Below are 13,722 nucleotides of genomic sequence, written 5' to 3'. Positions count from 1 at the left end.
GTTTACTACGACTTAAGATCTCTGGCAGTTTTTAAAAACATCTCGTGCCATAAATATGAAATCAAAAATGCTAACGAGGTGTCCACGACACCTGAGCGATTGATTCTTACTTCAAAACGACTAGGTAATCCGTTTAGCTTGTTAAATATTTATTACGCACACGAAATGCCTGGTTAATATCTTGACAATGCGTGTGTTAATTTGATTTGCGCTCACTCGACAAAACTCTTTAAAGGAATCACACGGAGCAACAGGAAACTGTGAAGCTTTTTGTTCCTTCAGGTAGGTGAACAAAAGCAAATAACAAAAAATCGACAAAGGAAACTGTGTTAGCCATTTCAGTATGTGGGATTATTATAATTCTAGATGTTTTAGCTTAATTCGAGGGGTTGTAGGTACCATACGGCTTTGTTGAAATCCTGAACCAATTTCAGACTAGACATGTCGATTTTTTAGACTTTTTACAGACCTGACGGCGAAAATCCTACTCAGTTTCAAAGTCACCCAATCTATCGTTTGTTCTCTTTTTCGATTGGTTTAGAAGATCAATGTCGTTGGTCAGTAACATAACAACAGGAGAAAAAAAATAAACATATGTGATCCACGCCAATTTTATGTCCCAGACTAAAAAAACAAGACAATATGTATCACCATGGAGTAAAACAGCGTACAAGAAAATCATATCCCCACGAGCGGTAAATACATCTCTTATACTCTGGGCTGATACGGCCTTTATCATCTGAAAATATCGACCACCAAAGAAACATACGGATCACATGCCCAAAGGCCGCTTATCTGTTTTTCTTCCAGGGTATCAAATTTTGTGGTATTTCCCTTCAGGGCTATTTGACATTTATAAACTGATACAAACGTTTATTGCAAAGGCTTGCTGACAGATTTTCTTCTTTATTGGAGACACAATGTCCCGCTTGAAATTGTAGATAGCCATTTGATAACCCCACGTTGACTCATTTCCATTGGGCATTATGTTTTCAAATCATGGCTCACGTCAAATCGTCTTTCGTGTTTTGAAATACGACTCGGGGCCCTAATAGAACTTGCTGAAAAGTGAAAAGCAATTTTATGGTGGAAATTCACTTCCAAGTTCTTATTTTTACAACTGGAATGTTGCGTGGGTTCACGCCTCCAGCTCGCCTCATCACATGCGATTATTTAACTTCCCTCCTGTGCTATTTTTAGCACTTCTTGAAAACTTAACCGTATTGTTATTCGATTTATGGACCAACCAAAATAAATGCTGAGCCGTCCAAATCGTTTAGAGACCGTAGTTTGCCTTTAATGTGCGAGCTACCCGATACGAAAACAGATACAGTCTGTTATGGGTGAGTCGAAACAAGATCTTCGCGTTGAAAATTTACGTGTAATCTAATAAAAAAATATACGACCCCTCCAAAAACGACAGACTTGTTCACTTTACACTGAATTTTAATAATTTTCCAATAGTCAAACGCTGCGCAAGTTTAAGGCCAAATGGTTGAGGAACATCAGACTAAACTCGCACCTTTGTACGTGGCATAATTAATTCCACGAGCCATCCTTGAAATCCCAACACGTTGATTGAAGGGTGTTCTTTAGCTGTCAGGTGACACGGGCGCATCAAAGGGACTTAACGCACACAGCCAGCCTCCCCGCCAGGACAAGGAGCTAGTAGCTACAGGCGACCGATCATATCATTTGCCAAAACGGAAAATCACAAACGGTAAGAACTTGGTATTCTTTTCACCTTGTTATCATCAATTTAAAGTTGAGAAGTCCGTTTCAGGTTCGAGTCTTCTCCGGTAATTTTAGGTTAGCTAAAAGCTGCGTCATTCGTTTCTGACTCAACATCACCTTGCACGGTTCAAACTTATGTATTAGCCACGCAAACCAAAAACCTAAGCTACCTCATGCCCAATGGGAACGATTCAGAATTCAGAGGCTGATTGAAAAGCACCTTTCTCTTGGTGGGAAGAAACCAAAACCGGGATATTTTAGGTCCAGGTGAAAGAATTTTCGTCAAAGGGTGATGTTACCGGGATACGGACATGTTGCGGGTTTTAAACTCGACTAAAAATGAGTTCAGTACTGTCTTCCTTCCATTTTCGTAACTAAAATCTGAATAGTCAGGTAGCATGGAAGAACAAGAAAGATAGGCCGTTTGTGAAAAGTGCATCGATCTGCACACTTCCTTTTCCAATATCCTGTTTACAATTCATGACTATATCGGTCATCACCGGGACTTGTTGTCGCCTTCAGAACTCTGCACATATTACCTAGCATCAATTATCTTTTAAAAATTAAAATTGCATTTCATGGTTCCATTCATGGAACCTTTCCGAGCACCGACCATGGTCTGTGAGATGTTGTGACGCCTTCTTGCGACGCCTTCAATCAATTACTGCTACCATTACTGGTGGCCATTGCGCGGGAATTGTAGCGTGCGAAGAGCCTGTACAAATTCGACCTACAATTAATGAGTTGGTGTTCGCTATCATTTTGTTTTCAAGTAGGCGAGCTTAAGGTAAAGAAACCAAAGAATCATAAAATCATCGCAACAGAAGCCACTGAGCAACCGACAACAACACCTGAGTAAAAATTCAAAACTTGGTAAACAAATTTCTCAACGTGGGTAAAATAATTTTTGATCTTCACCTCTGAAACAATGTCAAAGCATTATATACCGGAATGATACGATTAAAAACATCAGTTGCACACAAGAAGCGCATAAAATAAAATCTATTCTTGTTTATTCAATCAACAAGAGGAAAAAATATCGATTTTGTTGCTCAACATATGCTCTTGTGTCCACCTTTAGTTTACACTCTTCCCATATCCTGCAGATGTTGAGTCGATCTTTTCATTGCGTCTAGATGTATCTCAAATTATTACTTTACAACATAACTAAGCATGATCTAGAACACGTTTGTTTTGAACGCCTGTGAGAAAAGTAATTTACAAATCACAATTTCTTTGGCAAATATATCTCTGACCGCTTTAAATATGCTTGAGAATAACACGCCATCAAGTTTATATTAAACTCACATTCGCCAGGTTATCTTTGTGCGTCTTGGGGGGAAATTCTTAAACAGAAAATTAACAGATACCCCTCCTCACTTGTGCATGGATGAATTGCATCGCACATAACAAACTTCTCATAACTTGAGGAAAAGATTGGTTTTTTCCTCAAGTTATGTATGCAATTCCACACTTTCGCCTTAGTTCCCTGAAATTTAAGAAGATTACATTGTGGTAATAAAACGTTTCACTGACATTTGGAAACTGGAATTTGGTTTCGTAAATTGACAAGTGCAAAAAATGAAACTATGATATATAATTTGAAGAGCAGTCAAAAAACGGATTAACGAAGGCCTAAGCTTGTTGAGCAGAAAGCATTTTATTATGGGATTTGACAAGAAAAGAACAGAAGGACGTAAACCAGCATTAAGGATTATGAAAACGTTAACACGCTTTTAAAATAAATCTTGCGCGAGTCAAATCCAGAGAAGTATGTTTTTCCAACTTAAAAATACACCGACTCGCTAGAAACAAAATATCAAAGAGTAATGCGCTCTTTTTATGTAACTCAATACTTGCTGTTAAAAGCACGTTTTCAACGCCAGGGAACACAAAGAGAAAAGAAAGTGATGTTTTTGAACGTATTTGAGAGCGAATAAAACCAAGTGGAGACAAAAGCACTGCTTGGTTTACATGCAGACCGACCTAATTGCATCTTTGACATTCACCCGGTGGTAAGATTTGCGAGAGATACCAGCGAAATCGGAGGTGGAGCCACTTAGGGCTGATCGAAAAAATACCAAGCAAACTCACTAAAATAAATATATCGATTTTGATCTATCAAATTCAGTAACGGCAAGTTTTCTATCAGGGGTAAAACTGGAAATGAACGAAATCCTGCCTCCGCAGCCCACACATGAGATAACATCTGAGATGATCTCGACGTAACTTTATATCGATAGTATCACGACCCGAAATACTATAAGGAAGGCTGCATTGACAGACACGGGGGCGGCCTGGCGTAGCATATGGTCCAGGCGAAATGCAGAATAAATATCCATGTTAAACATGTGTGATGTTAGAGTAATTACAATCATGCTAGCTTTTTTCCTCTTAATTCGAGTTGGACGTTCCACCGGTTCGTGACAAGACCTTACGAAAAAAGTCTTGCATTCGTATTATTTTCAGAAATGCTATCGCATAATTATCACTGAAATTATCAAATGGTTACAAGTTTTTACGGAGGAGCTTTATCTACACTTCCTTTGACTCGTGCCGCTTAAAGGTTGAAACATCGATGAGACAACTTTCACGCTGTCGTTTAATTAAAAGCCTATTTAGAAATGAATTGCGTTTTCGCAGAAAACTCCCCAATCGTGTCGAGCGATGCGTCCAAGGACGGCACTTAATAAAGTGCGTCCATTTAAATATTACCGGAAGATATCATTTATGTTACAACTTACAAAAGCCGTTCAAGATTGAGAAAATGTACTGAGCCTAAAGCTTGTCTGGCGAGTTTAAGGAAATCCTATTTCCAACAACCAAGCGGTGATTAAAATTAAAAACAACAAAAAATATGGAAATGCCTAGCATTTTTATTTCCGATATCAAAATTGATTTAAATGTGGGAGAAACTCTCAAGTTTTCAGAGTCGGCTAATTTGGATATCAGATTTTCAAAATCGATTGACAAGAGGAAAAAGATACGAGGGTCGTTAAAGAAACTTAAAAGTCGATAAAAAGGTTGAATTACACTTCCGATTCGACCCGCAGTTTGTTCTTCAATCTACTTTCAACTTTGTTTGGTCACTAGCTTTTTAACTAGGACACTGAAAACGAGATGGGACTTTGTGGCGCGATTGATCAAATAACATCGCATTAAGATTGTTGTCAGACATCTAGAAACCCGGGTACAAGAGCTGGCAAATGTGAGGTTGTTACGATCACCAATCAGGTTTTCACCTCCATCTGAAAAGGATGACTATCGAGGGCAAATTTGAAACTAGGTTGTTTTTTTTTTTTCCAACGCCCAGGACAACTGGGTCACGTTTTATGCTGTTTATTAGCAGTAAATTAGATCATTTAAATACACCGAGTATCTTATCAAGCAAGAACAGGTGCTTGGAATGTATTGTTTAGCAGTGTTTAGAATTAAAAGTTTCGACTGAAATAGCTTCGCGGCTCTAAAACTCTCAGATGTTGCTGTTTATCAAAAGTTTTTGAAAGCATTCAACTCGAAAGCCCTTTCAGATTTGTTTGAACCACAAGCCACACAGTTTCAACGCCCCTCATAGTATATAAGTTGTGAAACGGGTCTAACTATAACCTCTGTGCCTTGTGAAACAAAAGCTGGTGTAAACTCATTGTGAGAGAAATGTCTTCTTCGTAAATAAGTCTCTCGGGCGTATGGTATTGCACACATTATCCGTTAATAATAAAAAGTAACATGTGACCCTCCGCAAAAGACACAAGTTTAACTTTCATTTGGTAAGTTGGATGTTAAGAACCGTTCGTAATTGAAAAAGTCAATTTGTATAATCAACTCCTCAGTCTTTAATGACTGCTCTTTTGTCAATAACAAGTCGCTGTTAGAGATCCACAATACTGCTAAAGCAAACCAGAATAAGTCGTCAATAAATGTTTATGTCTTGCTGTGGAACCGACAGTATCTGTGATCCGACTTTCCACTCCAAAAGTCAATCCTCATGTCGCTTCACCTCTGACTTTCAATTTCTCAAAGCAATTCAGTGCAACCTGCTGCCGAGGAGTGCGCTCTTCACTTGGTGCTGCCTGTTTTAAAATTTCTGAGTTTGGTTTTAAGTTTGAACTTGTCCAAACATCGAAGTGGGTCACTCTGGTGTAGAAATTTCAGAAGAATTTGTCGTAGAAATTGCCCATGATAGGAAAAAGTTACAGACGAAGATGAAGTAAAAAGCTGTTAAGAACTAACAGATTTGATCCAAACTTTGCTCAAAGCAATACGGTTTTTGGATTCTTCAAAGTTCCTTCTCGACACTGAGTTGAAAACCAGTTCCACAGTTGAGCAACTAACAAAAGCAACCCATCGCATTGCATTAACAGCTAATTGAGTTTCACCTGCGAGGAAGAAATTGGCCACCCGCCATTTGGACAAGAAACGATTCAGTCTGTTCTCTCCAACCTGTTTTACCTAAGTATAAATTTAAGACGCTTCACAGTGTTTAATCATAGTCTAGTAACACATTTTCAGTTCTTTGTTGTCCCGAGGCGCTTAATTTAAGATGGAAGGTTAATTTCTCTATTTTAGAGCAAAGGAAAACGAAGCCATTTAATTTCTAAATGGAACCAGCTCCATCACTGTGCATAACAAGGAAGCCGTTAGAAATGTCTTACTGATGTACATGTATTCAGAAAAGAATGGATGTTTTATTGGTTTATCGCTTTTATTCAAATTCTCTACCTCTACTGAGTCGATTAGGTTACATGGCCCGAGTAAAATATTTTGTCAAAAACAACCCCCAGCAATAAAAATCTACACAAGCCACGCCAAAACAGGGAAACGTTTTTCAAAAACACAACCTGCGCCTTTGAAACTAAACATCCGGTTGTATCAAAAAACGTAAGGGAGACCTTGTGTCATTTTGTTGCAGTGGATGTAAAACGAGAATTTTGCCTCACGTTACACGTCAGAGAAGACAATAACTAGACGTTCAGGCTGTAATAAGCCGGGTAATAATATTACAGCTTTATCACAAGCAATAATCGGAGTAAGCCATAGCATTGATGAAAGGGGGTCTGGCAAGAGAAGCGATCTAAAAATTCGGACACGTTTTCCGCAAGCGACGAACAGTGTGGACGTCTGTAAAGTGAACCGATAGCAAAGAATAAGAATTGTTGATACAGGTCTTTGGGTTTGCGATACTTATTTATCATGCAAGCATTAGTATCAAAGTGTAATTCCTTTAAGATAATACCCTGCGTTGTGTGCTTATCTCATTTAGAACGACTTCCTACAAAAGGAAAAAACACTAATAACTATCGTATAGATGAATTTCGTTTGGGCGTTCGAAGGAAGATAACCTCTAAGTGTGCCTTTCAGGAACAGGGATTCTAACAATAGATTCAGAAGGGGATAACAACATATTATCATATGGGTGCGAAAGTGGAGAAGCAGAAACATTTTTAATAAAAAGTAACCGACATAACTTGACAAGATCTTTCAAGTTTCTTTTTAATTGGAATAGAAAATGTTTTTAATGAATGGGACAAAGGAAAAAATCTGGTGGGTGGGCCTAAAAGAAAGAAACTGGCAGCACGTTGCAGAATTCGCCACTGGTTTCAAATTATTTTAAGCCTGATGTTTGGTCGAAAATAATTATATCATGGTAGGAATCTTGTAAACACGAGAGTTAAAATTAACTGTTTGTATTTCCCATGTGTAGGACAAAGGTCCCCTTATACACAGTCCCGTATTGTGATGGCAACTGTTTGGAAATAAAAATGTAAAAATAGCGGGTAAATCTTGAATAGAGAGGAAATTTTGGAATTTCGTTATTCATGGCGGATGTATACGATTTCAAAACAACCAGAGAGGTTTATTTTTTTTTCAAAGAAGTTAAAACAAAATGAAATTGAAACGGGTTAGAAAGGTATACCCTGCACACGCTCACACTGTCACAACCTGCCCACTAATGGGCTGTCAAATATTTCATAAATTATTCATCTTATTTTTTTTTCTCTAATGGACGGGCACACTTAGCAAGTAAGAATAAAACGTCTCAAATTTCAAAGGTTTATGGCTCTCTTTCAAAACAGGAAAATGTGCAAGTGGAATTAAACACGAACGTTTGTGTACTTTCGAATGGGTTCAATTTCTCGCATCATTACAGCAATAATTTAAAGGTTTCGAAATGTTTTTCATCAATACACAAGGCATGTCTAGGGCAGATTGCTTTTTAACAAGCATATCTGATGTTCAACTTGCCACTGGAGCTAGCCAATCGTCTATTTATTTCAATGGAAACTACCTTGAATTAAACCAAATAGAAGGTGAATTTGCCTTAGTTCGGCTGTTTGAATTTCGATCAGGCCATTCTGTTTTTTCGGTGCTTAAAGTATTACGAAAATTAGCCGGTACAAGGCAGTAGGTTTTACATGTTCACGCGTTCATCTTTAATGTTTGTCTGTTCACTTAATTTTTGTTTAAGAGTTGATTTCTTATCTACGAGGGGTGAGCCATCTTAAACCTTGCATCTTTTCAAAGTAAAGTTTATACGTCCATAATTATACTGGAAAAAAACGAATACTTTGGTGAATACTGTGAGAAGTAAATCGAGCAAATCGAGCGCAGTATTAAAATATAGCATCTTAAAACATCAGCTGGTCAAGGATACAAGGAAAACCTCCACGCGTTCGGAGCGAATGTCATTAAGAGAGTTAAGGGTTATTTTTTTCGCATTCCTTTTTCAAAGGAATGTTTCCGTTTTGTTTCTTCCTTCATTCAGCTCCCTCAGGCAAAACATGGATACTATAAACGTAGATTACAACCGTTCGATAATGACTGGATCGCTTGAAGGTTATTCGGATCCCAACCAACGAATGAACTCTGATTAAAAAAAAAAAGCTATATCGTAAACTGAAACGTGCTCTCATAACAAAACGAACATCTATACATGTTTTTTAAAAGCGAAGACGAAGAGACAATCTGGATAACACCTGGATTAGCCGAGGAAGACGGGCCATTGTTTAACACGAATTTCGCTGATGGCTTGGCTGACATTTCGACAACGATAAATTCGCAAAATCAATAAACACTCCCTTTGTTCGCGCCCGTCTCTCATAACATTATTAGCCTTCTAAATTAGCATCTTTTGGGTAATAGCTTGATGTAAACAATTCAGCGCTCACTATTTTTTTGCGCCTCGGTTTTGCAAAGTTGCCATAACAAACAGCGCCTTGGAAAAGAAACACGATCCGCGTATTCTATTACAAACACAACATTTCACTGGCCATGGAGTTGCAGAGTTCAAAATTGCCAAGCTCTTCCAGCAGGCTTAATTTGAAATCCACTAATGGCTTCAGAACACGACGAGCGAGCTAATTGTGTTTGAGGCTTGTCGGTAAGTCTTTCTACTCAAGGGCCCATGTTCCAGCGGAAGTGGCAATTTTTGAAGACGCAAAGAAAGCGATTGACATTGTTTCTATGGTGTTTGATTTAACATCTACTGAAAAAATATAAACCATCTGGATGGCAAGCATTGGCCAATCATAGAGCAGGGTTCAAGTTCTAATCTTAATTTAATAATGACATTGTCACGCCAGTGAATGAAAATTAGTCTGAGCGCTAGTGGGTGACATTTTCTTTTTAACTGTGTGCAATTTGATTCCAAGCAGCTATAAAGAGCGAGTACCGTCTTAAGTTCAGACAAATAGACAATACAAAGAAGTGAAAGGATAAACCGTACACGGCGTTGTACAGCACCCCAGCAACAGAATATGCTGCCAACCTTCAGTTTCACGCCGGAGCAGGTCGCGTGTGTCTGTGAAGTCCTACAACAGAGCGGAGATATAGAACGCCTCGGAAGATTTTTGTGGTCCCTTCCAGAATGCGAAACCATCCAGAAGAACGAGAGCGTGCTAAAAGCAAAGGCATTGGTTTCCTTTCACCAGGGTAACTTCCAGGAGCTGTACCGCATACTGGAAAACAACACATTTTCTCCGAGCTCGCATCCCAAGCTGCAGTCCCTCTGGTTAAAAGCGCACTATATCGAAGCTGAGAAACTTCGCGGCCGGCCGCTTGGAGCGGTGGGGAAGTATCGCGTTCGACGCAAGTTTCCTCTCCCGCGGACGATCTGGGACGGCGAGGAAACTAGCTACTGTTTCAAGGAGAAATCGAGGAACATATTGAGAGAGTGGTACTCGCATAACCCGTACCCATCGCCTCGAGAGAAGCGGGAGCTAGCAGAGGCCACGGGTCTAACCACTACACAAGTTAGTAACTGGTTCAAGAACAGAAGACAGCGAGACCGCGCCGCGGAAGCAAAAATAAGGTTAGTCTTTCGCTCATGAGATGACCACCTATTTATGGCTTGAGCTCACCAACGTTTACCTTCAACTCAGTCACTTTGTAAAGCTTATTTTGACATACAATACTAAATTAGCCAGCTCATATTAGCGCAAACTCGCCCGTGCGTGCAAGAATCAATTCTAGTGGGTAAAATCTTGGGCGAAATTTTTCCTTTCAGTATCGCCTCGATTAGAAAATTTATTGAGCTGCTCGAGGGTCGGAAGTTGATTTAGCGACTTAAACTGTAACTAGCTGTTCATTTCATGCAAATTAAATTTTAGTAAAGAAGGGGGATCGTTTTCAACACACATCAAACAGACATATATACACAACCGCGTGCGCGAGGGGAAAATGACCGCAAAAATATACATGAAATGGGATTTCCGCATTCGCTAGTTGATTTATACCCAAGCCAAAGAGAGGAGGATACGAGAGAGTTGATTTGACCCTCTTCTTGATAAGGTTCTAAAAAAACAACCAGCCAGCCCGAAGCAGTCTGTGTTGATATCGACAACCTGGTTGACAAGCTCTGCTGAATGCCAAGCCGTGGCTGTATAATTGAGCCATTGCTCTTAGATATCATTCACCGTAATAAATTTGCACTTGTGATCGACCTAGGAGTGAAATACTCGCACAAAATGCCTGTATGTTGGGAGCTTAGTGATGCGCCATTGAAAGAATACAAGGATTAGTCAGGAAGCGCATTTACGTAGAAAGGGTACGCGCTTGTTTATCATCTTAATTGTTGCCTTTGCGTGATTTCAAGCAGGGAATCAACCGTGGACATCAGAACCAAGCAGATGTTGAACCCTGACAAGCAGGCCATGCTGAATGACGTGAAAAAGTGTGGTATACCCGACTTTTCTCAATGTATGAATGGAGCACATATGCCCGCTACCCACACTCCCGTTCCAGTGAAGCTCGAGGTGGACGACCCTGCTCTAATGGCTGCGATGACGGGACCCGGGATGGCGCACGAGTCGATGGCGCCTGTATCGGCGACTGAATTTACCCACGGACTTCATGATAGCCACATGCTGACCACATTAACAAATTCTCTAGTAGGACTCTAGACACATCGAACGTACTTGTACATTACGCCATTCTTTGACTTGTGTGTGTTATGAGTTAACAGCTTGGGGGAAAAGCTTCGTGTTTTTCCCTCCTTTGGCAAAAGCCGTGCAAATTCCACAGTTTTAAAGCATCTCAGTCTTATTTTATTAAGATATTTAGCATAACGTATATATGTATATCGTAGTTTTGTAGTTCAAATACACTTCAACATAAAGCTAGCCACGGCGATGAACAAAACATCATAGTTGGTTCGTACTTGAGGGCGCAAGGCACCGTTGAATAATGGTTCATTCATTCGCGCAGTTGTGTACGCGGTAAAAAAACAACACGAGCTTTTGCTCAAAGCGTATCAAGATAAAAACAAAAAATACTAACGCAAAAAATTCTCACGTATCTTTGAAAGAATTAAGTGTAAAAAGCAAATGTTTTCTTTGCATTCATGTTTTAAGTAATTTCACCTTATGTACTGCCGTATGTAATCTTGTACAGTACTGTTTCACGAGCGACTAAGTTGGAAGAACGCCACTGTCCCTTCCCTGTGAAAAGGTACACGGTTTCACTGTACTCTATAATTTTAGGGTGGAAATAAACTCCCGTCAAATCCAAGACGTGTAGTGTTTTAGCCAAGCCAGCGCGACCTCTCATGCGACAAGTTTTCGTATTTTCCGTTAAATATATTCAGTGGTTTCTCGTTTTACATGCGGGCATCTTCTCAAATATCGCCATATCACTTTGAGGAAATTGAAAACCATTAAGGAGAACCCACAATATATTCAAGTACGTTGAGTTCACTTAAAAGCGCTCGTAGTCGTAAGTTAAAAGTTTCCTCGTCGATAACAACAGGAATATATTTTGCGGAACGTCGCACGGACAACTAGCGAAGTGCGCATCAATTAATTTGCCCATTGAAAGATTACTGTAAGTTTGAATTCGAAAATACGGCTTGGGTCGATGTGTTAAGGATATTCCATTATTGTGTTATTTTTACAATAAATCACAATGAGCGGTGCTTAAGAAGGAAATTTGGGTAATAAAAAGATTGGGTTTCCCGTCCTTACGCGTTATGATTTCTGTCAGGGTTCAAGGTCTTGGGTTCGAGCACAGAGCTTTCGCGCTATTAATGGCGCCGCGAAGGAAACGGTTCAACATTTCGCCCTCTCTTTACAAACTCAACAAGCAGAGAAGAAAGGAAAGCAGCGCTATACAACAGAAGCAATCTTTTTATTGTCTGCACAAAAGGCTGATACTAGACGAGAAGTGGGAAGCCTTTCAAATGTAAACCACGCGCATTTTGAATGATCGCTCGCCCGCTTGTCCCGTGCGCGTAATTCTGTTTCGTGACTTGGGCGTGGGGGTTTGAAAGAGCTCGCTTTATCAGGCGTCAAAATCGCCGGCGACGACAGAAGATGGGCGCTAAGCCAGTGAAAATGTGGTTAGCCCCCAGGAGGTTCAAACCACAACACTTCTTTATCTCGCGCCGTTTTCTCGAAGTGTATTTATTTGTTTCGTCCATTTTAACACAAAAGCACCATAATTCACATGTATCCAGCGCTTTTGTTTGAGGCTCACATCTCTTTAAATAAAGCAATTAAATCACAAAAGATGCATTGTACGCGTTGAATAGCGTTCATCCACCAAGCACATGTCATAACACATGTTAACAGCAGCTACTATTTTAGGTTTTGATGCAAGCAAAATGGAGTGAAAAGAATTAAAAGCATCGAGCCGATTGATGCTTACACAGTTGGACGCTGTGTGACCGCGAGGTAAAATGTTTTTACAGGGCGGAAGAAAAACATACAGAAAGCCAGCTTCGAAAATAAGAGTGATCATCACGAGCGATTGATTGAAAAAGCAAAACGAACCACGTAGCTCATAGGAAGTTGTCCCCTTTTCCGTTGTGCCCACGCAAAGACAAAAATCTTCACGCCGGAAAGCTGAGTCTGTGATAAGGAAGAAACTATGCGCGTACTTTTATCTAGCGCTGACTTACTGTGAAACCTTCCCTCGTTTCCTTACAAACGAGGAAATTTATTCTTGGGAGGCCCGAGGTCTGGATTTTAAAGTTACGGTAACCCGATGCTTTTAACCAGTCAAGCTTTGTGTATTCAATTGAGTGGTAATAGCGGAAGCCTAAGAAAGCCACATGATCATATCTGTAATCCGAGTATCCTTTCTCCCCATCGCACAAACAAACAAATGTCACAAGGTGATAAGCGAAGAGCTAATACACATATGCGGTTCACGAACTCCACCGCAGCGGAACCGGCCTCCCAGGCCAATAACATAAATTAAGCCCAGAGAAAATGAAAGAAAAACATACATTTGGCGTTCATGGTCATTTGTTTATTCAAGTAAACGTTTAATGCTTTTTTGTCCTGTAAAAAGACAGTCGCCCAGTTTGCATAGTGCATCCTTTATTGACCTTGTTAAAGAGTGGTTACCAAGATGGTATTGTCTTCAAAATGCGTGCGTGGAACCCTCGAGGAGTAATGATGTCATACACTAAAACAAGTGTGGGAACTTTTTGAATTGTTTTCGACGGTGCTTTTAGGAATCCCGAAGTGAACTTTTGTCAACGAAGCGGAA

At 39.9% G+C, this 13,722-nt stretch overlaps 1 protein-coding gene across 4 annotated transcripts; it reads left to right on the top strand.

The window, feature by feature from the left end:
* Positions 1–202: 202 nt before the first annotated feature.
* LOC145469785 (homeobox protein six1-like) lies at positions 203–12,721 on the top strand. Of its 4 annotated transcripts, none has more exons than XM_081453595.1 (4): positions 203–282; positions 1,597–1,720; positions 9,387–10,042; positions 10,826–12,721. In XM_081453595.1, exons 3-4 carry the CDS (start codon positions 9,489–9,491, stop codon positions 11,130–11,132), a joined length of 861 nt encoding a protein of 286 aa, XP_081309721.1. In that variant the 5' UTR covers positions 203–282; positions 1,597–1,720; positions 9,387–9,488; the 3' UTR covers positions 11,133–12,721. The 4 variants fall into 4 exon arrangements, with proteins under 4 accessions (XP_081309721.1, XP_081309719.1, XP_081309720.1 ...); XM_081453594.1 differs by having other exon boundaries at positions 267–282; positions 1,465–1,720; XM_081453596.1 differs by lacking the exon at positions 203–282 and having other exon boundaries at positions 1,261–1,720; positions 10,829–12,721.
* Positions 12,722–13,722: the final 1,001 nt, after the last annotated feature.

The sequence above is a fragment of the Orbicella franksi genome, chromosome 15, assembly GCF_964199315.1.
Source record: "Orbicella franksi chromosome 15, jaOrbFran1.1, whole genome shotgun sequence".
In the NCBI taxonomy this organism is placed as follows: Eukaryota; Metazoa; Cnidaria; class Anthozoa; order Scleractinia; family Merulinidae; genus Orbicella; species Orbicella franksi.
This window is presented reverse-complemented; position numbering and strand designations above follow the sequence as displayed.

Excerpts from the sequence above, each read along its gene's own strand:
- LOC145469785 (XM_081453595.1), top strand. The coding sequence starts at position 9,489 with ATGCTGCCAACCTTCAGTTTCACGCCGGAGCAGGTCGCGTGTGTCTGT. Across the intron at positions 10,043-10,825 it reads GCCGCGGAAGCAAAAATAAG|CAGGGAATCAACCGTGGACA; the intron begins GTTAGTCTTTCG and ends CGTGATTTCAAG.